Raw genomic sequence first — 24,140 nt, forward strand, 5'->3', positions numbered from 1 at the left:
TAGCATTAGCTGTTAGGAGTGTATAAAATTACAAAATTTTAGGTGTCGAAAATGAAATTTTTTTGGAAATATTGGTAGCAGTTGACGAAAATAGTAGTAGTAGTTGACGGATATATCGATATCAATTTTTTAACATTCTTTTCAGAGCATAAAAAGTATTACATAATCGTTACTATATATCAAAACATCGATGCTTTAAAGTAAAGTATGTAGATAATATCGATATTTGGTATCGATATTCGATATATATGTATACCCGTTTATAAAATTGGTATTTATTTCGGAACATTAAATATTTCTCATGATCGATACTTTATATCGATTATTTGAGCAAATTTTGAAGATATATGTGGATATTTGTCAGCGATTTTCGATATATGTTTACCTATATATCTTTTCATAAAACGTTACTGAAAATTAATATTATATGCTGAATATTAATGTTTTTTGCAGCAAACACTGTAACTACATGTCTATATCTTTATTGATATTTCTTCTAGAGGGCTAAAAAATCTTCGAAATCGATGTTTGTAAAAAAAAGTTATGTGTAAATAGGTCGATATTTATATTAAATTAAATACATTTTAATATGATCGATATTTCGATATATTATAATTAAGAAATATCGATAATATATCGATTATTTTTATTTACTTATTCCAACTTATTTAAAAATATATGATTTACCTGAGCATATGAAAATTATTGGGGCGAAGAATTTAAAATCATCTCCCAGACTTCTCAGCCTAGAGAGGAGAACAGTTGATAAATGATTTAGGACAAGAACTTGTCGAAGGGCCTGCTTTAAAGAAATGAAGAACTCAGATAGTTGTTCATGTGATTATATACATATGTATGTGTATTTCAGAATATTGTAAAGCAATTTGTATTTTTAGTTAGAAAAGCGTTTAACGAAAATTCTGTGAAATACCTTAAGTTAAACTTTCTGGAATAACTATAAAGAAGTAACTCTAAATATTTATTTTAGACTTTCTCACGATGCATATGCATATCTCAAAAGGCATTGTTGCATTCTATGGCGAAGTGTCTTCGCGCTTATCGTCGTCTGTGTAACGATGCGCGTCGACATTCCGCGAACACGCCCACCAACGGCTTGCCATACAGTGAGTAAATACCATACATATATATATATATATATATAATTTTAGTTTACATAACATATAGATATGTATGTATGTATGCAATCATGATTTTTACCTGCATATATGTACGAAATTTCTGCGAAACGTGCTGACGCGTCGGCGTAACTACTTGTACTACGGAGCGCCAGCGTTGATGGCCTAGCGATAACGATCGAACAAAGCAACAGCAAACAAAGTGAACAAAGCGAAATGAACAACTAGCAACAAGGAAACAAAAATTAAAAAATTTGTAAATATTTCACAAATTAAAAAAAAACATTTTCAAGCGCCTTAAATGCAAATATCTAACTTTGACGCGATTCGCGTGTGAACGCGTTCAAAACTGGAGAAATCGCTACATTTTTCGACACTTAAGTCATCACCATAAAAAGAGTGAGCATACAAGCGCACACGCCAATTCTGGCAGCAATCAACACCTTACCGCATGAACTCATAAATTCCGCGTAAACAAATAAATTAAATCATCAAACCGAAAAATGGAAGTAAAAATAGAAAACATGACAACAGCAACGCAGTGAAATGTGTAGCGCGTTAACGCCGACAGCAATAGGTTAATCAGTAAAGCGATATAACCGTAAGCGGCTGTGGTGACAACAACAATTTAAGCCAAACACATTGGGCCGCCAATAAAAGCAAGCATCGTGGCGGCGCATGATGACCATCAGCGTATTACTCATTACGCGCTTGCTTGACTTTGGTCAGAGTGCGCGCAGGCGTTTTTATATACACACATATAAATATAAAGCGGGCGCGCGCGACGTTTGTAGATAAAGTAAGGCGCGTAACAGTGTTGGTTGAAGAATGACATAAAAATTGCGCGCAATTGACAAGAAATGCTGCTGGCGTTTGGCGTTTCAGTAGCGCGGGCGTATAGCAAACTCAATGCCTTACGCGCCGCGCGCTCCACTGTCGACTTACTGCGCGCAGCTTGCTTACAGCTATAATTGAATTGCTAAACAACACTTCTGGTTTTTATTATACATTTCATTATTATTTTTTTCACCGCTGTCCTTTATTTGCATTAAACTATTTTTAGCGTGTTTGTTTCTTTGCATTTTATGCACTATAAAAGCTAAGGTTGTTTTTCGTTTTACTTAGCAGTTTGCTATTTCTCTTTTGTATACTTGAGTACATTTTAGAAATGCCGCGAGCTACGTGCCCAGGGCACAGGTGACACAAGCCGAGTTGTGTTGTGGGCGTTAAGTGTACTTGCTGCATGCAACATAATAACAACGCTCAACGCTCATAAAAGGTAGCCAAGCCAAGACTAATGACAAAGAGTTTAGGTCAACTTTTGTAGTGCGCTCACGTTTTTCTCGTCGCTGAGTTATATCGGGCACTTTTGTTTGAGTTGAATTGTTTCTATTTTATTTTAAGGTGTGTAGTCGTAATTTTGGGTTGATTGTTGATAAAAAGTGAAAGAATGCCATTGGGCTTGGGGATTTTCATGCGTGGGTTGAGTTGTTTTGTGTTGCGTGAGGTCAGGGCTTAGACCTTGCTTTTTTTGCAATGTACGCTACATTTTCCTCTTTTCTATCGGGTTTGTTGCGCAAATAGTTATATGTCTATATAACTGTCTCTTATTTGTTTACTATGTACGTATTCTTTATTTCATCCCAGCGTTATATTACTGTATGGTTTGGTGCGATATTTGTGGTATCCACGATTTTAAGTCAGAGACATTCGTCTCGGTAGTAATTGGACCTCGTATCGAATATTGCTGTGCCTTTTAGATCCTTATGAGCTCGTGTGATCAAAATAATCGCGACTTGTCTGAGAGTCCCACTTAACAAAAATTATCCCTGTATTTCCTTTTTGTGTAGTGTATAATTTGTTGGAAGCTGTGAAAAATATAGGTGCGCACCTTTGATATCAGAGTTTGAGATCATTTTAGTTATCCTATAGTTTCGTTGAACAAATGGTATTATTTACAGCAGCTTAAGATGCCGTCAATTTCTCACGGCAGTGGAAATCAGTTATCCGGATCTATCCCTTTGTATTTGAATTGTCTATATTGTTGAGGCTTTCATCTGTCTAGAATATCGATTTCGTTTGATTTATCTGGATTCATCCCTATTTTCTGGATTATATATTTTATTTCGACATTTCATATGTCTAGAATATCGGTCTCGTCTTCTTTGCTAAGTGATGAGATAGCCATTTTTTATGCAACAGCTCCTCAATCGGTCTTAGATGCTTGCATCATGAATTTCGACTGTAAGTTCGACAGAAGATTCTGCAGTATTTTATTACCTTAAAATTGTAGGAACGGACAGAAGCGATTAAATGTATTCAATCTTTCTCATATTCTCTGTCATATCGTTAAAGACATACCTGTTATAAACTTTGCTCTCTTTAGTAATAGATGTGGTAAATGGTGAGAAAGATCCTAATACGAAATTTTAGTATTAGAGCGTTATTTTTTAAATGTATCGTATTACTTCAAATAAATTTCTGTCACTAAATCGTGTTAACCCAACCTTTTCCTGCTAATTAACCAACCATTTATATGCATACCCACACTAACCGGTTTCGATAAATATTTTGCATATTCAAATGAAACGGAAACTTGCTTTGATCAGCTGTCACATCTCCACGCATCGGCTGCATTAGCGCAAATAAATATTTATATATAATTTGTTTAAAACGTTTATTTTTCACACGCAAATTATTACGGTTTTTGCATATAATGCAAAAATGGATGAGAAAATTAAAAAAACGCCGACAACTCACTTGCATGTCGTGCAACTGTCAACATTGACAGATGTCATTGTCGTTGATGCGTCGGCGCATAGTGTTGCTTTTGCTTTAGCAAAAAGTATGCCAATGCAAATTTAATTACAGACGAATGTTGCTTCCCAATAAATTCAAATGTGAAGCTTGTCGCCAGCTTGTGTAAACTTTATTTATGGCGGCAGTTTCGGTTCAAGGACTTTTGCTCCTTGCTTACATGCTTTAAGGTTGTCCGTAACCTGTCTGTTGTATGTAGCTTTTGCAAGACGTATTGTTTAAGTATTGCGTGTTAGGGGTGATTACAAGATGGCAAAAAATAGTGACAAGCGACTTTAAGATATAAAACTGACGATAGCAAACATTTATTTTATTGTAAATATTTGCATAAGAAGAGGGTACTGGCACCATCAGAAGGGTTTCAGTTATAGTAATTCGTGTCAGAAAAAAAATTTTATTCGTATTTTTTCCGTACTTTTTGAGTCTCTCCAACTTTAAATATTTGTAACTATTCCGTTTTTCAAAAATACTCCATCCCTTTGTACCAACAATAATTTTTTCTCTGCTGACCTGTCTCCAGACAAACCACACATGTCTTCGTTGATGTCTTTTGTATGCAAATTTATTGTCAGCTGCGCGAAATTCCAGCAAAAAGAGCTGTAATGTGTAGAACAAGCAGTATACAGGTCAATCGCCTACGGAAAATTGGCTTTCTGAGTAGCAGTTGCTATAATTTTTCTTTTGAATACGAGTGCTTCTTGATTATGCACACTTATCTGGTGCGGTGTTGCATGAAAATTAGCAGTATATTCAAATGTAAATGCAAAGGAAAAATTAATAAAGAAATAGTGAAAAAATTGGTTAAATTGAAGATAATGCAAATTATACTTGTAGCAATTTAAGTGTAATTATAGCAAATATATAAAAGTGGCATGTTCAAAGGAATTGGATGGTTTATAAGTTGAAGATTGTTAAGGACATGACTAGTCTCAATAGTAGCCTATATTATTTATTATAAGCCTCAGATCTTGTAGTTTTGAGTAACCAACAGCCTCTCTACTTTTTATTATATTTTTTAGTATAAGAAAGTGCGAGCTTCACATGAGCTGTCAAACTGAGAAGTAGTAACTGCTTCATATACCATAGATATTGAGAGATGTGACGGTAGCATAACAGCTGCTTCTATCAAATACTCTCTGAACCAGCTCTCGTTACGTCAATAAGCTTATCAATTCAATAGATGGTTATATGTTTCGTACTAATCTGAATTTCTCAAGAAAACATGTCTGTCTAGAATCTCTCTAATAGTACTCTTCTAATAGTACTTTAAATATTCCAAACTATCAGTAGTTGATGAGTCATTTATGCTAATATAAAGAATAGAAAGAAAATGTTTTCTCACGAGAAATTTAAAACAAAAATATTGCACTGACCCCTCAACGAGGAATTTTATAAGGTATACAATTTTTAGAATTTTTTTTGTTAATTTATCTCATGGGATACAATTGAGCGAGGGAGTACAAACTCAAATAATGCCTTTAAAAAAGTTTAGGTATGAACTAAGCAAACCAAAAGGAGATAAATTTATAAATTTTCAGTTTTTGGGGGTTTGGGAGTAATATGGTAATATATTTTTCCGAAATATATAGGTATACGGTATATATAATATATGATATATGTAAACCAAAGGATAGAAACTTGATAAGTATACCGAAGTTGGGGACTTCGGCAAAGTATGGATATATTTTGACGAAACTTATAGATATTCCGTATTCGGAAGCTTAGGGATAGCATGCACTTATTTCTCGATAAGTGCTGATCTGCCACCTTATTCCAAAGCTTTATTTGCTGATTCAATGATCTATTCTAAAATGATTATTTCATTTCTTATTCAAAATGGCGTTTTATAGCAAAAAGACGTACTTGTGAAACGATTTTGCTCCAACAGAACTAAGAAGATGGGCGTCTTGGGAAGCTAATGTAGCAAATATGCATATTTTTCTAAGAAACATTCGCATGCAATTTAAGTTATGACTGAGTTTATCACTTTTAGTTGTTGTAATTTTCATGTTTTACACGCAACAGCTAATTAACATATCCAACACTTGTTTTTTCCGCTAACTACAATCTCCGTCTGGCAACTCGCCTGCACCACTTGCATACAATGCGAATATGCCCGGAATATTGTAAAAAATTTCTCACATTCTAATGTCGAAGCGCATCGAAATTCATTGTGGCATTAAGTCTATTGAAAAATTGCGGAAATGACTTACTTACATAATGAAGTTGAAAATGTGTGGCAAGCAATAGAGCAAAGAAAAATACACCAACTAGATAATTTCATAGCGCAAAGTTGCACGTAACACACTCGTAACAATAAACTACAGCGCACTAATAATACACAAGTGACACATACGCGTACACATGTGTCCTCAATTCTTCCAAAACACCTAATAAATCAATGCGAAAAATCGCAAAGCAACTGTCGCTGTTGTAGTGCAGTGTAAACAGTGTTTCGAGAGCGAGTTATTTGTGGGGAAAAACTTTTAAATAACAATATGATCATTGAAATTTTGTATCGTTAACCGGCGCATTATACTCTATGGACTTAATGTTCATACAACCATATTTCATATTTAACACATGAAACACATTGATAAGTTTTTCCAACCACAAAAAGTTCTTCATTAAGTCATCTTCCTCTTTTCCCAAAAAAGATGTGACAGCGAGCCTTATTAAGTTCCCATAAACAAAGTGGGACTGAATTTAGCTTGTTAGATTAAGTGGATCTAGTACCGAGATAATTTGAATTCTACAATTAAGAAAAACATGAATTAATCCTGCATTTTAACTATTAACAATAAAAACAAGACAGTCTACTCAACTCATTTTTAAATCTTTCCAGTGTATTTTGTGTAGAAAGGGATGTGAGAGGCTGCGGTAAAGCGGGTTTTTATATAGCTTACCAGAAAATGTAATTCTACAGGGGTCTCTTAGAGTCAAAATGGCATAAATGCTTCTTAAGGTTAGATACTTCTACTTGAAATTGCCTTGGGTACGAATACTCTGGCAAAGATCGCTAAGATCCTCTACAAATTTAAAAATCACTTTTTATAAAAACGATATGTTTCATGCAAAGGATCACCACATTTTTGGCTTTTGTATCATTTCACGTCTACCTTTTGTTCAGACTGCAAAATCACACTAGATTTTTCTTTGTCAAAGTATACAGATAATCATTGGCTTTTGAAAACCCAAAATTCGTATGTGTCAACCAGCTACACTACTTTTTTTATTAGTATTTTTAGAATGAAACACCTTTGCATAGAAGTTCAGCAACAATTTAGTGTGGGAGAAGACAAAATAGAACTTTCTTATTCAAGAAAAGGCTTAGTCAAACATCTAATTAGGTATATAATCCAGTTTAGATGGACTTACTACAAGTAGATCGATTTCACACGAGCAGAAACCTTGGCATTTTAAGAAAATTATTTAAGCAATTTAATGAGTCCACACTCAACTGTTAATGCTTCGATGGACTCTTGCGTAATCCAGGTGTTTCTAGAAATCCACCAACCATACGTATTGAGCTCGAAATTCGTAAACTGGAACACTATAAATTTCAAGTTCCCACCGTCCAGGCACCACCCACTGTGCCACAATGTGCTGTGATGCTTAAACGCTTGTACTCGGTTGTCAATTGTAGTGCGAAGTTATGCGCTTGAACTACTGTGTGTGTCTACGTATACAACTCGAACAACAACAACCGCTATACGCCTGCTGGTCGGTCTGCAGTCGAACGGCCCGCGCGCGTTAATCCTGTCCGCCCAATTCCACAAACGCAGACGTAACGCGCTGCAGTCTGCCGCGCTGTCTACCCATGGTGTTACAATTATGCATGCAATATGCATTTTTATGCCACTGCCGCAATTGCAAATCTAATTCAGCCACTCAAGCGCGTCACCAATTTGATTCGCAGATTTATTTACTACGTGCAACAATTTTATTTTTGCACTGGCCGCACACTCACACTCACTTTGTTGTTGTTTTGTTTTCTGTTTTTTGCTTTTTGCTTTTACATTGCAGTTTGCCTTTGTTTTTGATTGAATTGAATTTTCCGCTTCGTTTGTCTGCTGTTGTTGTACAAGTAGCATGGCGCGCACTCACTGTGTTTGTTGCTTTTTTCTATTCTTTCTACGCCTTCGTTTGCATAAGCGTGCATTGGCGGCGCGCTCTGAGCCTACGCGTCGTCCAACGACCCACGTTGCATGCAACCGCAACACCAGTATCTTGTGCGCGCATGTGTGTATGTGACAGCGGTCGCCTGGCACGTTTTGTTGCTGCCGCACGGAGCGGCGTGTGGGCGTGCGCCGTCGGCACAGCGGTTGACGTTTGTCGTTGTTAATTTTCATTGCGGTTTCTCGCAAACAGAAATCATTAAAGCGCAGGACTTGCAACACACGCACACACATTTGTTATTGTTGTTTTCTTCCAGCATTTGTTCTGTGCAAATTTAGCTGATAATTACGCTAAGCGGCTTAAGAACTCATTGCAGCACGCTTGTACGCCAACACAATGTGGCTTTTGTTGCATGCCTGGCATTTTGTCATAATTGAATTGAGCAGTTGAGCTACATGCAACAACAGCAACAAACACAGTGAAAGTAATCATTAACGGGAAATTGAGAAATTTCTGTTTTGCATTTTGTACATTATTTTCGCAACGGTCAACAGGCTTTAAATTGCCCATGGCATGCAGGCGGGAGCTTTGAGCGCTTGGTGGCCGGCGTTTCAGCAACATATGTGTTGTGTAAGAATAAAAATTATACGCGCAGACATATGTATATCGGCTTATTATTCTTCGCACAAAGAAATCTCATCAACTTCGCTCGTCCGTTGCGGTTTTTAGACATTCTACACTGACGCCAACGCTGTGACCGCAGTGTGGCACGCATCTTGGTGCAGCCAAGCGCCGTTCGGATGACCGTTCGCACAAAATTCACTTCCGCATTTCGTGCAAATTATTTGAATTTGAATTTTCCATTGTTTCTTGGTGGGAAAGTATTTTTTATGGCATTAAAAGAGTCTAGAAGAGAGAAAGATTGTGAGGAAGGCCATGAAATTTGTGTCTAGGAATTTATTATCACTCAACAATACTCGAATACAAATGAGCGATCTATACATTGAGATCAAAGAGATAAGCTCAATTAGTTAAAAATCCATGCATTCAACGTCCTTGTGCTTTCTCTACAAAGCGTTTTTCGGTTAAGTCCTATCGAAAAGCTTAAAACATCAGTACGTCTATTTACCATCAAAAACTGATTTCCAAAGCGAACTTATTAACTGAAGCTTTCATTTTCACCAAAGATTTTTGTCTCACGAAAGCTCTCTATATAAAGCTTTCACTAGAAAATATCCCATCTATTAGATTTACTTGAGTTTTTTTTTTCAAAATACTTTTCCTTTACAAAGTCTTTCTATTATAACAGTGAAAAAGTCCAATAGGTATAATTTTATGCTAAAAAGGCTCAGTTATTGGCGGGCGCCTCTTTCATGTTGTCAGGTATATTGACTCATCTTGCTGAAAGTCTATGTCTTCATAAAAAGTTCAAACAATTAAGAAAGCTACTCAGTTATATAGCAACTTTTGATGCCGACAGGGCGTTTTGGTATTTGAAATAATGATTTAGTTAGAAATGTATATCTGCTGAGGACAAATGATTGTAAAAAGCTATGAGCAGGTTTTGAATGCTCTTAAATCTTAGTAAAGCTGAGTAAAGAATCCAATTTTTTTTTGAAGTTCTGCATCGCTTAAATAATACGTTGAATCGATGAAGCTTCGTGTGTTACATTATTTAATAATAACTGGATTCTGTTTTTGTTTTTTTAGACCGGAAGGAGGGCTTAAAAAGTGAGTGGTGTAGCTAGCTGTTAAAAGAACTATTATATTTTACATTCAACATGCGAAATATGAGAATTTTGAGTAGTTGTGGTTTCATTCACAAAAAATCTTAAATCTTAGAATTGTATTGTCAAATAAAACTTTGAATCAAAACTGACATATGTTGAAGTTTTTATGCGCAATTCTTTCAAAAAGCCAAAATCGCTCCCTAAACGTTGCATAACACACCGCCATTTGCATAAATACCCGGCACTAACAGTGGGTGGGAAACCTTAACCTTCCAGCTTATTTCAGCGCATTCGCAATAAAGCCCGCATAAATGACATTTACAGACCATAAGCGACACTCGCAGACGCAGACGCAGTCACAGACAAAGCCTTAGACACAGCTGCCTGCTATTTGCCAAGCTGTTATCTACCCACGCAATTGCACTTGTGCCACCAACAACAATAGCAACAAGAGCACGCGAAGTACATACAATGAAATAGCAATTGCCTCGCAGTCTTTGAAGGCTCTTAAAAAACAAGGCAATCAGCAAATCGACTTGGCAATGTTCTGCCCTGTGGTGGCGTGTCTGCGACGGTGCACCAACCAGCGGATGCAAACGTTGCGCACACGCGCTGATATTTTAACGCGCTTCAAAAATTACAACAAACGCAAAAAAAAGAAAAAAAATTAAAAACTACGTTTTTTTTACAAAATATACCATATTTTCGAGTGGGTTGTTTGCTAGCTGCGCTGCATTTTGGTCCGCGTCCGGTTGCAACGCTGCACATGGCATATGGCACGCATGCGCTGTAACGCAGCAACCATAGTGGTTTTCGCAAAGCGAGTTTCTGAATGAACTTTGTTGCCTGCGTTTGCTGGAAGTCGTGCGAGTGTGGGTTTCATTCATGCAAAGCCACTTGAGAAGAATTTAAAAAATAAAAATATTTATGTATATATTTAAGACCACAAATGCAATAAGTTTTGTAACCATACATGTATATACTTATATATATGCGTATATGCACTTCCAAATTATATTTCCTTCGCTACGCGCATTCAAATTTGCAAAATCTAAGCAAAAACTGTTTGGGGTTACCAGGTTGTGGGTATACTCGACTCCTTCGATAGTTGGTTTCATATACATACAAACATACATACACACATATGCACATATATACCATAACGCTTATATAAATATTTTGTACTGCTTCTTGTTATTCCTTGGAAGAATTGTGTGGGCCGCAGAACATGCGCTTCGCCAACCGGTTGTCTATGTGGACAAAAAAAAAAACCCAAAACAAATCAAAATACCCACAAAACAGCATAACAACAGCAATAAACATCAAAATTGCACAAAAAATTGCGCGAAGTCAAAAAGTCTGGCTGCAAAAGTTGCCGGTATTTAATTTTTATATTCTTTTGCTCGTTTTTGTTAATGAACGGTGAATTGCATATCTTGCTCAGTACTCGACTGCATCGGGGTATTAGGCAACCCACTTAAAATTCACATATTTACCAATATTTTTGTTTTAATTTTTTTATTTTATTTTGTCTATACTAATTTGCTCTTTTACTGCTGCCAAACCTACGCGGCGAAAGTTTTTTTTTATTTTGCTCATAGCTTCAGTATTTGTGGGTATTTGTGACTTTTTCAACTTCTTAGGAAGTTTGAATTTGCATTTAAATGCGTGACTTTTGGGCAGAAAAAAGTAGTACTATTTGAATAACTCCATTTCCGCTCGTGAAAAGTCACACAATTTGCTAAGGAAGTGGCACAGTGGTGCAAATATTAATAAGAGGAAGAAAAATTTTGTTTAAATATGATTTAAAATTCGCAGCTTATTCAGTATGCCCCTCAACACGATCTCGAATAGACCCAAAAGTATTGCATATAGAAGGAATCGTAAAGTAAATCAACGTATTATTTTCAATTATACATGGTAACCCAATTGCGTTGAATCTAACTGACATTTCTCCGTTAAAATTCAATGTATTTAGCTAGTCTAGAAAAACCATATATTTATAGTTTAAAATTCGGTTAATAATAATAATAATAAGTTTTTGAATTTAAATTTTTCTGGAACATGAAGTGCTAGGTACAGCCTGAAACATTTATAGAGACAAAATATTCTCCAAATATTTTTCGAGTGTGCAAAAAGTCAAAACCAAGTGAACTCCACTTATACATATAAAGCAGTTAAGATTTGTAGATCAATTGAGAAAGAAATCAAAAACTTTGTGTTTAATATTACCCAAATTAAATTTGATTTTACCAATTTATTGAAATCATCGCATCCGATCTCGAACGCAAAAAAAATAATATTTGATAAAATTGCGGCGTTTTTAAAAAACAAGTTGAATTTTACACTAATTTTTGGTCGTTTTTGGCTTACATAAAACATACAAAAGGTCCAAGTAATCACGAAAGCAAAGTGGATTTAAAGATAAACTAATTAAACTGATTGAACTGAGTTAGTGACATTTTAGAAGGCTGTAACTCTAAAACTATTTGAGATATCGATCTAAAATTTTAGTCTGATATTTTATATATATAACTTATCGAAATATTGGAAAAAAATATATTTTTTAATCTCATACTAGGTGTGCCTCTTAAACGGCATATTATTTACTCTTTTTCTACACTTTGCTTCACATTTCTTCTCTTTTTCATACATACTTTGCTCTTCTCATTAGAATTAAAAAGAAACTACAAATATTAAATCAAATAAATTTAAGATCGTTTATTAAAAAAATATTTTTTAATTGCCTGCTTTCTTCGTCTACTTTCAGATCTCCAATCCATTCGTCGCTTATTGGAGCACGACAGCAGCGGCACGATATGCCCTAGTTGTCGCATATCTTTCGACAAGGGCAAACGCCGGAAATTGATCGATACCTGTGGTCATGAGCGTTGCTATTCGTGTATGTTTCGTAACGATCAGTGTCCGATGTGTATGAATAGTAATAGTTCATTGAAGGGTGAGTAAAATACTTAATCAATAATTTTTATTAAGCTTTTATTTGAAAAAAAAAGAAAATGGAATAGTGATAGATAGTTTGTAGTAGTTATAAATAACATGGAATAACAAAATGTGAGAGTAGGTCATAAAAACTATGAACTCGTATCGAAGTTTTAAAAGTTTAGATCTTATTCTCTGTTTTATACGTAATTGGACTGGACAGTTCACCAAAGAACCATTAGCTGTAAAATATAAAAATGTATGAAAAAATTAACCAGAAAACTATTCTATTCGATCCGAAATCTATTCCTTATTACTCCTTTCCTCTTTTTTATTATATTTCCCCTCTCCTCCAATCGCGCTTCGATAAATCTTTATAATCGTTTTCCGCAAACCAATCTAATTTTGTTTCGCCTTAATTGTTGTCTATATTTCATTACTCTTCTAATTTGGTTTTTGTTGTTTTCTATGCCATAAAGATTAATTTAACTTTAGATTTACAACCACTTTATGTAAAAGTAGGTGTATACGATTTTATTGTTGACGGAAATCATTTGCCACCACCGACAAATCTTAAATGAGTTACAACAGCAATTAAATGTCAACAACACCTTTCTTTTTCGCGGCTATAAAAATCTTTGAAGCTTTGACTAAGCATTCGCTGAAGTTTGCTATGTTAGTATAGATGTTCGTGTAATTTGGTGATAAATATAAAGTTCATTCAGGAGTATACTACACGAATAGTTCTCAAGTCCTTCAGTATGTCTTGATTCATAGAGAAAGTCCAAGATCTTAGAACGGTTTTGGGCGCCCTATAGAAATAGCGATACCTAGGGCTAGCTTGTGTTTCGATATTGGATGAGATGATGCCTACAGATATGCTATTTTTACCCTAATAATAGAACTGATATTTTCATTGAGTCTTTAATTTTTATGTACTTATATCTACAACTTTCTTTTGTTTCAATGTTATCCAAATTGAAACAAACTCAGGATGCGGATTAAGAATTAAAATTTTAAAATCTCTATAATTGCTTTTCGTGTCGTAAGTAAACAGCTACCAGACACATACTAATTTACATATCGATTGATTGATCGAACTTTATACGAATATAAAAAGGGTTATACCAATCTAAACAGAAAATATTTAAATGGATCAGTATGGCTCAAATTTGATTAAAGGTTAGGCGAATGCAATCGCTTGATGAAAGTTTTACTGATAAAAATCTATGCTGAATTCTCTCCTCTTCAAACCATTGGAAGGTGCTCTTTTCCGTTTATAGCGCATGTATTTATCTCTTCTCTTTCAATCTCTTCTGTCAATTCATAAATCAACTCGGAATTCAGAACATCTAATCGTGTATCTCAATCTAATCTAATTGGTCTTTTGTAAAATTTTTTTTCAATTAAACTATTCAACCCATTTTATACACTTGTTTCTTTAATTAATCACGACATTCCAACTAAAAAAATCTCATTAGAAAAGCCATTCAAAATATCATAGCTTTGCCCGCACCCACAAAATCAAATCTGTTGTGCAATAAGCTGAAGTTTATAGTAATTTGTATTCTAATAAACTAATAACAAGCGTAATAATTATTGCGCTGGATTATGCAATTCAATAAACATACGATGTTTGTTCGATTAGTACGAAATTTTTTATGGCATAAAATGTATATAATTTTTTAGAGTTCTCCAAACTATGCGGTTATTAGACACACAACCTAAACACCGTCTCTAACATTTAAACCATATTCCACTTCGGATGCACTTTCGAGAGGAAAAGTTCACTAGTTTGAGCATAGTTTTGGTATCTAAGGTCTTGAGAATGATCGGTGATTTTATGCAGTTTCACAATCACATAAAAATAAGTTCACAAATAATTTGCTTGTCAAACTATAACCTATGAAGAAGTATGAGTAACGCGACATCATAAATTGAATTCCTCGGATCTCCTGTTGTCTTACTATGGGTCAATATGCCAATTAAAAGTAAAACGATTTTTTAAACACTTTCTACGTTAATTTTTATTGATTGACACAAGAAATTATCCGAAATTAAGTTTAGTATTCCAAAAAGAAAAGTATTGGTATACCATCGACTCTTCCTTCATGTTCAGTTTTGATTTTTACAAACGAAAAGTTTGCTATCTTAAACTTATATAAAAAATTTTGGAGCTACCAGTTTTCAATGCTGCCAATGTTGCTAAGCACTTTAATTCATGCAGCTTACGTCTTAAGTGACAGTAGATTACTGTCAAAACGAATTTGACAGCAGCAGTGTTGCATATTAAGCTACCCTGCGGAGACTTTTAATGCCACTGTTTTAACAAACAAAGCTCGTAGCTTGCTCTTAAGGCGTATTACGCGTATTAAGCACAAAAAATTACTACAAATCAACAATAAGAACAACAAACAGTTTACCTACCAATCAGCGCAATGGTTCATTACAATAGTCAGTGATTAGTAGAGTAGAATTCGTGAACGTTTAGTGTCATTAAAGATCGATTTTTGCTGCGGTTTTGCAAAGCTTGTTAGGAGCTGAGTGCACTAGGTAAAAAATATAAATTGCCGGCTGCTATATTTACATTTATACCCTGAACAGGGTATATTAAGTTTGCCACCAAGTTTTTAACACGCAGACGGAAACTATGAAGACCCTATAAAGTATATATATAAATGATCAGTTTGACGAATTGAGTCGATTTAGTCATGTTATGTCTTTATTTGTAAAAATATCTTCACGATTATTATCCAACGCAGCGCTACACTCTCCGAACAAATTGTTGAGATCGGACAACTGTATATTTATATCTGCGATCAAAAGTGCCTAATCAAAATCGAGATAAAGATCTTTTTATACCCTTCTACGCTGTGAAAAATGCAACTGTGAAGGGTATTATAGCTTTGGTGCAGCCGCAGTTAACATTTTTTTTTATCATTTTTATATTAGTTTGTAGTTGTTCGATTGCTCTGAGGAAATCTTAAGCTTGCAAATTGTAGAATTGTAAAATTATTTGTATGCACGCCTGTAAACATTTATATGGCGGGAAGTCGAAGTGGGGTAATGCCACTACTTAAATGCTGTGTGTATAAGTGGCCAACAAGCTGTTTAAAAAGAGGTTAAGAGCAGCGCTTTAAACTCGAGGCGATCACACTCAAGTCACTCCGTCACTTAGTCATTCATCCACGCCAACTTTGACTATAGACAGCTTCTGCAGTTGCAAATTCTACATTACAGCTATAGTGGAGCGCGGCTAAAATAAACAAAAATCGTCGCAAAAAAGTGCGCAAAGTGTGTTTGTTTGTATGTATATATATATATATATGTTTACATGTAACTGACTGCCGATCGTTTGAATTGCAGATCGTTTGCACAATTGATCGTTTGGTTTGTTACTCGCTGTTGGGCATTTACTTTAGTGCTTTTTCTTTTATTTCCACTTCATTTGCCATCTTGTCTATTGTCTATGTATTTGTGTGTTTGTGTGCTGGTGCTCACCCGCCGCCTGTAGTGCAAATTGTTGCAGCTGCGTGCTGTGTTGCGGCAATTTGAAATCGATCTCCTTCACTTTACGATCGTTTCACAGTTGCAGCAGCCCCACTAACAGCAACAACAATCATTCTTGGAGTATGCAAAATTTGTTGTTTTTTCGCTATTTTATTTAATTTTTTTGCGCTTTATTTCTTCCAAGAGGGAGTCAGCCATTAACTGATGTTAGGTAGATATTTTTTATTGTATTTGCATGTCGTAAATTTGCATAAACACGCCGCAATTTATCAGTTGGCATTGTTGCGTCTATTTTTTTTCCATTTTTGTTTTCTCACAGCAAATTTTTATTGCCATTCTTGTTGCCAGTTATTTGTTTAACATTTGCCAAACAATGTCTGCGGTTACATTTTTTATTCTTAACTAGAAGTCAAGTCGCGGTTCGAGGCTTCGCTGCGAATATTGATGGAGGATTAAGTAAATGGAATTATGTTCAAAAAAGAAAGTGAAAAAACCACGAATGGATTTGAAAACATCTGTGGCAACTAAACTTTTATAAAATAACATCTGATCAGAATTGACCCGGACTAGAAGAAGTACAGTTGCGCATATTTTAATACAAATCTTAATTATTCTCTTCAAAATAAGCATCTGAGCCAATACAAGTATGTCAACGTTTTATCCAATTTTCAATACACTTGTTATAAGCCTCAGGTGGGACGGCCTTTATTGTCTTTAGCTAAGTAAAGCTCATTTTTGGAGCGCCATTGACTAAATTGTTGGACTTTTACGACGCCATATTCATAAACCCACGTCGCGTCACCAGTATGTCTATGTATGGAAAACTCTGTGTACAAAGAGTCCTACCATACCGTTAACCATCACTTTGTATATCGTCTCAAACTTACTCAAACATTAATACTTTATGGTTCGAACTCGTCGCAATAAATCATATTCAGGACCTCCATTCAGTTGATGGCAGCAACTGATTACTTATCATTCAATTCGGTTGGCAACGAAACAATACAAATTTGAAAAAGTCAGAAAATTGTGATCGGATTAATATAAGGGTTTTTATAGCTCTCTTAAGAATAAATTATGCATATTTTTAGGTTTTACGGCATATTTATATACTTTAAACTATATGCAATACTTTATAATGACTGTCAAGCTGCAACCGTTACTGGAAAAAACTTTTTGGTTTGTTTATAAGGTTTCACCGTCGATCACGGTCAACCGCATACCAGTAATGTCTATTAAACAGTAGCCAGCAATAAGATTAGCACCAGCTGGTCTTTAAAGCTTTTAGTAGGAAGATGCCTTGAGCTTTTATAACAGGTTGCAGTGCGAACTTTGTTGTTTTTTGTTGTTTTTTTGTTTTTATTGAAAGCTTTTTGGAAGCTTTCAGATTTCTAAAATAGAAACGGAGGTTTATCTTTGCTATGAAAGAATTATCTTCAAAGCTCTCAGTAGAACGATGGGTTGTGCTTCTAAATCAGCTTGCGGTGTGAGCTTTGTTATTCTGCGTCAATTGGTTAGACAAGTTTAAAGCCTCCCTCGAATGGCTAAAAGTTTTTTTCTGAGAGCTTTTTTCTGTATAGAAATACAATAAATTTATTTTCAATGTTAGTCGGAACATGCACTAACTGCTTAGTGTTCTTACGAGCCTTTTAATTCTGGTCATTCAATACCTTTTGAATCCTTCTAAAATACAAACCTCAACAAATTGCTGTGCATTATTCTCACAGATTTATTGCTTTTATCTAATTTTGATGATATAATTTTTATTGTGTTCTTTTTAATTAACCACAATTATTTTTATTATTCCGCACAGATGTTGACTGCAACAGCAATGCTCAAGGCTATGACACGGGCATCGGTGGTTCGACATCGACAATTGTTAGCCCATTGGGCTCACCGCAGCCACAGCTGAGATCACAAGTGCAACAGCAGCATCAACAGAAACAACAACAGTTGCTGCAACTACAACAGCAGCAACAGCAACGCACAAATGCCGCCGCGCTGGCGCGTTACATGCAGGTAAGTGCCATAATCATACAATCAGACAAACATATAGTATGCACATATGAATTTATATCATCATTGAGAAAACAAAACTACAAGTATTTATGTACTTGTACTACTCAACACTAACCAAGACCAGCTTCTAACCTCTTCATCCGTCATAGCTTTTGGAGTGTACGCTTCAAATGTTGATACCGCGCTGGTGTTAAGTGTTTACCTCATTTGGTTTGTGATCGAGTACCGACAAAATAATTGAAGTATGGGTTAGTAACCATCGACTGGTCGGTCAGTCAGCCGCTTGGCTCGATTGTTCCGTCTGCCAAGTGACTGTTTTATTGACTGCGATGCTGAGTGTGAATCGAGCGCATTGCAATGTGAGTCTTGCGGCTAGTTGGAGTATGCGCGCGCTCCCTGTCTAATGCCTGCGGGCAACTCAATCCATTGTTATTTGCATTTCTTTGCACGTGATTGCCGACTATTCAGCCAGTCAGTCAGTCAATCACATGTGTATTTTTTGTTGTTTTTCTTTGTATGGTTTGCCATCGCAAGCGTCTTGCATTGCAAACTCTTCGATTACTCATACAATAGCTTGATCGGCAGTTCGATCGCACAATCGATCTTTGATCTTCCCTACAATTGTCGATCGGCGCGCACTTCACTTGGTGAGCTTATATAAAAACATTAGTATGTATGTGTTTACTTGTATTTTTCACTTTTCACTGCCACTTGATTGGCACTGGATTTGTGTGTTTTCTGCTGTTTCCCCCTCGTTTACGATTATTGTCAGTCTATTCCCAATAAATATTTGTTATTTCTCGTAACTCAACTTTCTTCGTGTTACCGTATTTTTGCTTGATTTTCACTTACTTCTTACATAACTTTAACTCTACCTTTCGTACACTTGAATGGTTTCTTGGCGCATTCTAGATCCCTCATCCTTTTTATATGTATAAAAACTCTTCAATAAAGTTCATCATAAGCTTGTCTTGCTCATGTCAAACCAACGTTTGCTCCTCGTATTTTTCTGTGGTTTATCATTTAATACTTCAAATATTAGTTTTCACATACATTTATATTCATACATATATGTATATAACATATATATTTTTTTTTGTTAAATGTCAAATTGATATTTTAATGCCAAAGGCGTAACCTGAGACTCCGAGACTCAAATATTTTATACACCTGATCAGTGAATTGTGAATGACATAACCTAAAGAGCAAATGTTTGAGTTAAGGTTGCCATGTTCTACCAATGAATAGTTCTGTGTGAGTCTTAAGCGGTTATATCCTCTTGCATGTAAAAAAACGCGCTTTTTAGTAAATATTTATTTGAAGAGGCATATTATTTTAAAAAAATATATAGAAATAATAAAAAAGTTGGCTGGCATCAAGGAACAATTTTCTGCTAAAAATTATCTCCAATCCAATAACCAAAAAAAATTATTATTACAATAGATCAATACACGTAATGGTCAAAGGACTTATCAAAATTTTTCTTTTGGATGAAATGGCAGATTCACAAAAAAATTAGGTTTTTTGAAAAAATGTTGACTGGGTGGCTTAAAAATTCGAAAAAATTTTCAAAAATCTTATACTTTCGATTATTGCTTGACAAATCTAATAGGTCTTATGAAAATTTGAAGTCGAGCGTTCAGGCGGAGTGTTTCGGGAAACGTTCCTTACTGTCTATGAAAACAGTGTTTCAAGTAAAACGTTTTAGAACACGATTACACTTGGTTAAAAAATTCGTACAAATGTACTGATAACTTTAAATTTATTTGCTGAATCTATTTAAATTTTTCGGAGAAATGTTGGAAATATATATATATAATATATATTGTACAGTCGACATATTAACTAAAAATTCGAATTTTCGGAATTCACATGTGGATATAACTCTTTAACCAAAACTGGTTTATCGTTCTGCATTGTGGCTCGAACTTAAAACGAGTTTTTCAAGATTTGATTTGTGGCTTTCGGTATATATTATATAAAAAAGCAGCCAGCTGAAGTGGTCTAACAGCCAATAATCTGAAAGCTTTAGAAATTCTTTTCGAACTTAGGTGACCATTTTACAGATAAAGTATCAGTTAGCTGGAGTCTTAAATTTATAGTATTGTAGTGTTTCTACAATTACTTCAACTTCAGCCAACAATAATTACGAAGTGGCAACCATACGCCAATTTACTCACCCGAACACGCCGTCAAAGAACAAAAACACTTTTCCTCTAAGCCAACATCACGACATTTAAGGCGCTTACAAGCGGCTTACATAAAATTTAAGTCACCAAAGCATGAATATCAAATGACATTTACAACAACAAAACAGAAGCGTATTCAAATATCAACGATGCGCAGTTTTTAATCGTAACTACCATTTAGTTTATTTATTATTTAATGTTAAGGTTCGGATGCGAGCGTCGACGACACTGACAGACACAACTAAATGCCAAAAAGTATAAGGCGCAATAAAATAGCCAAAAGTAAGCCGAGGCGCGGCTGATCAGACTTCGTAAAGTTTTTCCTTTTTTTATTTCGCACAACGTTAAAGCTACTATGCTGGGTGTAACTTGAGCGCGAGTTGATAGTTTGTGTTGTTTTTTGCTCTCTTTTAGCTGTTCTTTAGTTTCACAACTCAGGAAATTAGGTCAGAAGTGGTTCTCGGTTGAAGAACATGCTTACAAAAATACTTAAGTGCTTTTACAATTCAAATTTGTAAATTTTTATACCCAAGCGCAATACCTGGCTTATTAATTTAATAGTAGAGCACAACTGTGAAATCGAAAGAGTCAATTAGTGTAGTGCTCTTGAATAGTAAATTTACATATTTTAAGCTCATAAAACATCTAAAGATGGGATTGCTGTAGTATGATGATCAAAGAGTAGCACTGCCAATGGTATGAGCGTCCATACATTACACCAACTTATATAAATTCGGCATATTACCTAACTGAACACCTCTAAGTTCACATTTCATGTAACGGTAATTTTCAAAAATGCATAAAATTTAGTTTTTCAGTGCTGATATGCCATTAGCGAAAAATACTCGTAAACTACAACGGACAATATATGTCTGTAGCAAAATTTTAACTCGATTTAATTGTGAAGTGCCGTTCGAGCCTAGCACTGCCTTACTTGTTAAATTTATAGTATTTTTTAAATTTCGGCTTACGCTACAACTGCGCTAGCTACGTGTGGCGATTTATTGCTGCCACTTGCGTAGAACTTTTTATATTTACGCTTATTTTCTTCCTCTTCATCTTCCTTTAACTGTATTTTACTTATTCGCACAGTTTGTTAAATAAATCGCAACAAATAAAATAAACTACTCGTATTGATTGTTTAGCCGCTTGCAGAGTGCATGCACGTCGCCTCAGCAGTCAGCTGTCAGTCGTTCAGCGCATGCGCCTGCACGCTTTAAAATTTTTTTTGTTGCTTCTTGCGCCATTTGACACGTGACATGGGATTTCACTTTAGACGTCAGCGCATATCATTTTTCCAGTGCGATTTAGACTTTAATCGCGTCAGCGCATGCAGCGAATGAAGCGGTCGACAGACAGCGGAGTGGCGGTTATAGTAAGCAGAAACGGATGAAGAGGCCACAAGGATTTATGCACTCGTATGTATGTTTGTATGTATGCAACGCGTATGAACTGCAGCAAAAACGGTATTGGGGGCACATGTCAATCTGCGCACATCCGCGGCCAACCAGCGAAGACACCAACCAACTAGCAGTGAAAACGGCTAAGCGCTTCAAATACAAAAATAATAAGTGAGCCTTGGACAGCCATTACGCCCAGCTATGTCGACTGCAAATGTAGTCTCGGGTGGTCGCCAGCGTTGATTGAATTGGCCAACAGCACACAACTTACATAGCGCGTATTACATGTGTCTCACTGGCAACCGCGCCAATCATGTCCACTCCATGCTGCCACTTGCTACTTGTCACTCTTGTGTTACAAGCGCGCAGTTATTATTTGTCGTTTGAGCCTGCGCGTGCGCACTTGCGCATTGCACGTAAATTGATTTTTAATTGTCGCCATATTTTCATTAGTTCACAGCCATAAACTCCACAAGCGCGCTTTAGCTGCCACAAAACGCGTCATATACATAGTCATACTTATATACATAGATACTTATACACATACATATATACATATAAGTGCGCGCTTTTACCATAATTCCCACTACAACTTGCACGTTTTTATTGTTGTTGCATAGTTTGCGCATTTTTATGGTCTTGATAGTCATAGACTGTCAACATAGCATTGCTGTTTTTGTTACTGTCTGTCATTGCTGCACGCGCTTTGTTTTGCGCATGCCTTTTTTATTGCTATTTACCTATGCTTCTAATGACATTCGTGTATGCACTCCTGCGTCGATCATGTCTATGTCTGCGCCTGCGTCGTCGTCGCACATCATTATCAGCATATAATGCAATAAACATTGCAATCGTCAACATTGTCTGCGTCGTAAGAAAGTTAATCTACCATTAAGATTGACAAGGCTAAAGCAAACAGACTTTTCCGTTTAATGAATATTGATGAGAAATACCGATACATTGTATGCCGGTGTAGAACTGGATTAGCTAGACTAGCATTGGGTGACATATTGCTATTTATAGTCTGTGTTGGTTGTTAAATAAACGAGTTAATGGCGCGCATGGTGAATGGATGGGTTTAAACGGTGATTGTGCGAAATGAGTTTTATTTTGTGCTCGATCAGGTGGATGCTTAGGGGCACACTAAAAGCTGAATGAAAGCTTAAAGCTTCGAGTAATAATAGCATAAAGTTTAGCAAAAGAAAACCAAATATGGATTTTCTTCGAAAGGTTGGGTTAGGTTAGGTCGTAGATTTGATCTTAATCAATGGATTTCACTTGGACATCTGTAAATGTTTGTCCTTTATGTTGCCCATAAGCTTCCAAAAAGGGAATCCTGAGATCCTCATGGATCAAGGAAGTGTTTTGTTAAGCCCAGCCATTTGGTTATGCTCGCCAAAAGTGTCAGATTTATTTGAATTTATGGCTCATCCATTTCTATCTGCCCATTTGGTTACCACAGTTAGATACCCTTGGTATTTTCATTTTACTAGAAGAGCTATTTATCGATCGTGTAGACAACCACCTGGCAGTCTCGTCTTCTAGTTCCTTCTATATATCGTTCACCACTAAAATGTAGAGGAAAGGAGAAAAGACGCGAACCAAACTTTGATATTTAGAGCCGCTAGCAGCATCACTCAAAGTCTCCGGCTTACATACATATTACTAAGCCGCAACAATGAATTAATAAATGTAACTTTCATGCCCGTCAGCTTGATCACTTTCGAAATCAATCAATCGAAGTTTCGAAACGATTTGGAATCACAGCAGGTTTCACAAAAATCAGCCGACTATTTATTAAGCGTTTTGTGATAATTAGTACAATTAGTCTTTTTTATTGAATGCTCAATTAAGCCTAACTGTATTAATGGATACCTCTGAGCATGAAAAATGCCATGTGTATTATTATTATTGTTGTTGTAATCACCAATGTATTTGTTATGACAACTGACGAATTGTGTTTTTACAAATAACATTTGTACGTGTTCCCAAGTTGTTATACCCTGAACAGGATATATTGAGTTTGCCACCAAGGTTGTAATAAATAGAAAGAAACGTCGGAGATCAATCAAAATCAAGTTCTCGTGTGAAAACCTTTTTTATTTGACAAGATATCTCAATAAGATTGGCACGGGTTATTGTCTAAGACAATGGTGCAATCTCCGACGAAATTTATCAGACCAATATAGCAATACTAGCTGCCATACAAACTGATGACCGATCAAAATAAAGTTCTTGTATGGAAACATCTTTATTTGTGAAGGGTATTCTAGCTTCGGT

General features: G+C 35.6%; 1 protein-coding gene across 4 annotated transcripts in view; it reads left to right on the forward strand.

Moving 5' to 3' along the window:
- The window catches only part of LOC106616376 (protein TANC2), a 95,882-nt gene that overhangs the window by 44,128 nt on the left and 27,614 nt on the right, over positions 1 to 24,140 (forward strand). For 3 of the 4 annotated variants that reach the window (XM_014233015.3, XM_070111207.1, XM_070111208.1), the window contains 2 exons: positions 12,573 to 12,761; positions 18,066 to 18,271. In XM_014233015.3, coding sequence (XP_014088490.2) covers positions 12,573 to 12,761; positions 18,066 to 18,271 — 395 coding nt within the window. Of the gene's footprint in view, positions 1 to 1,021; positions 1,125 to 12,572; positions 12,762 to 18,065; positions 18,272 to 24,140 lie in introns of those variants that run through there. The other variant, XM_070111206.1, reaches the window with a different exon arrangement.

Source organism: Bactrocera oleae, chromosome 6, assembly GCF_042242935.1.
Source record: "Bactrocera oleae isolate idBacOlea1 chromosome 6, idBacOlea1, whole genome shotgun sequence".
NCBI classification, from domain to species: domain Eukaryota; kingdom Metazoa; phylum Arthropoda; class Insecta; order Diptera; family Tephritidae; genus Bactrocera; species Bactrocera oleae.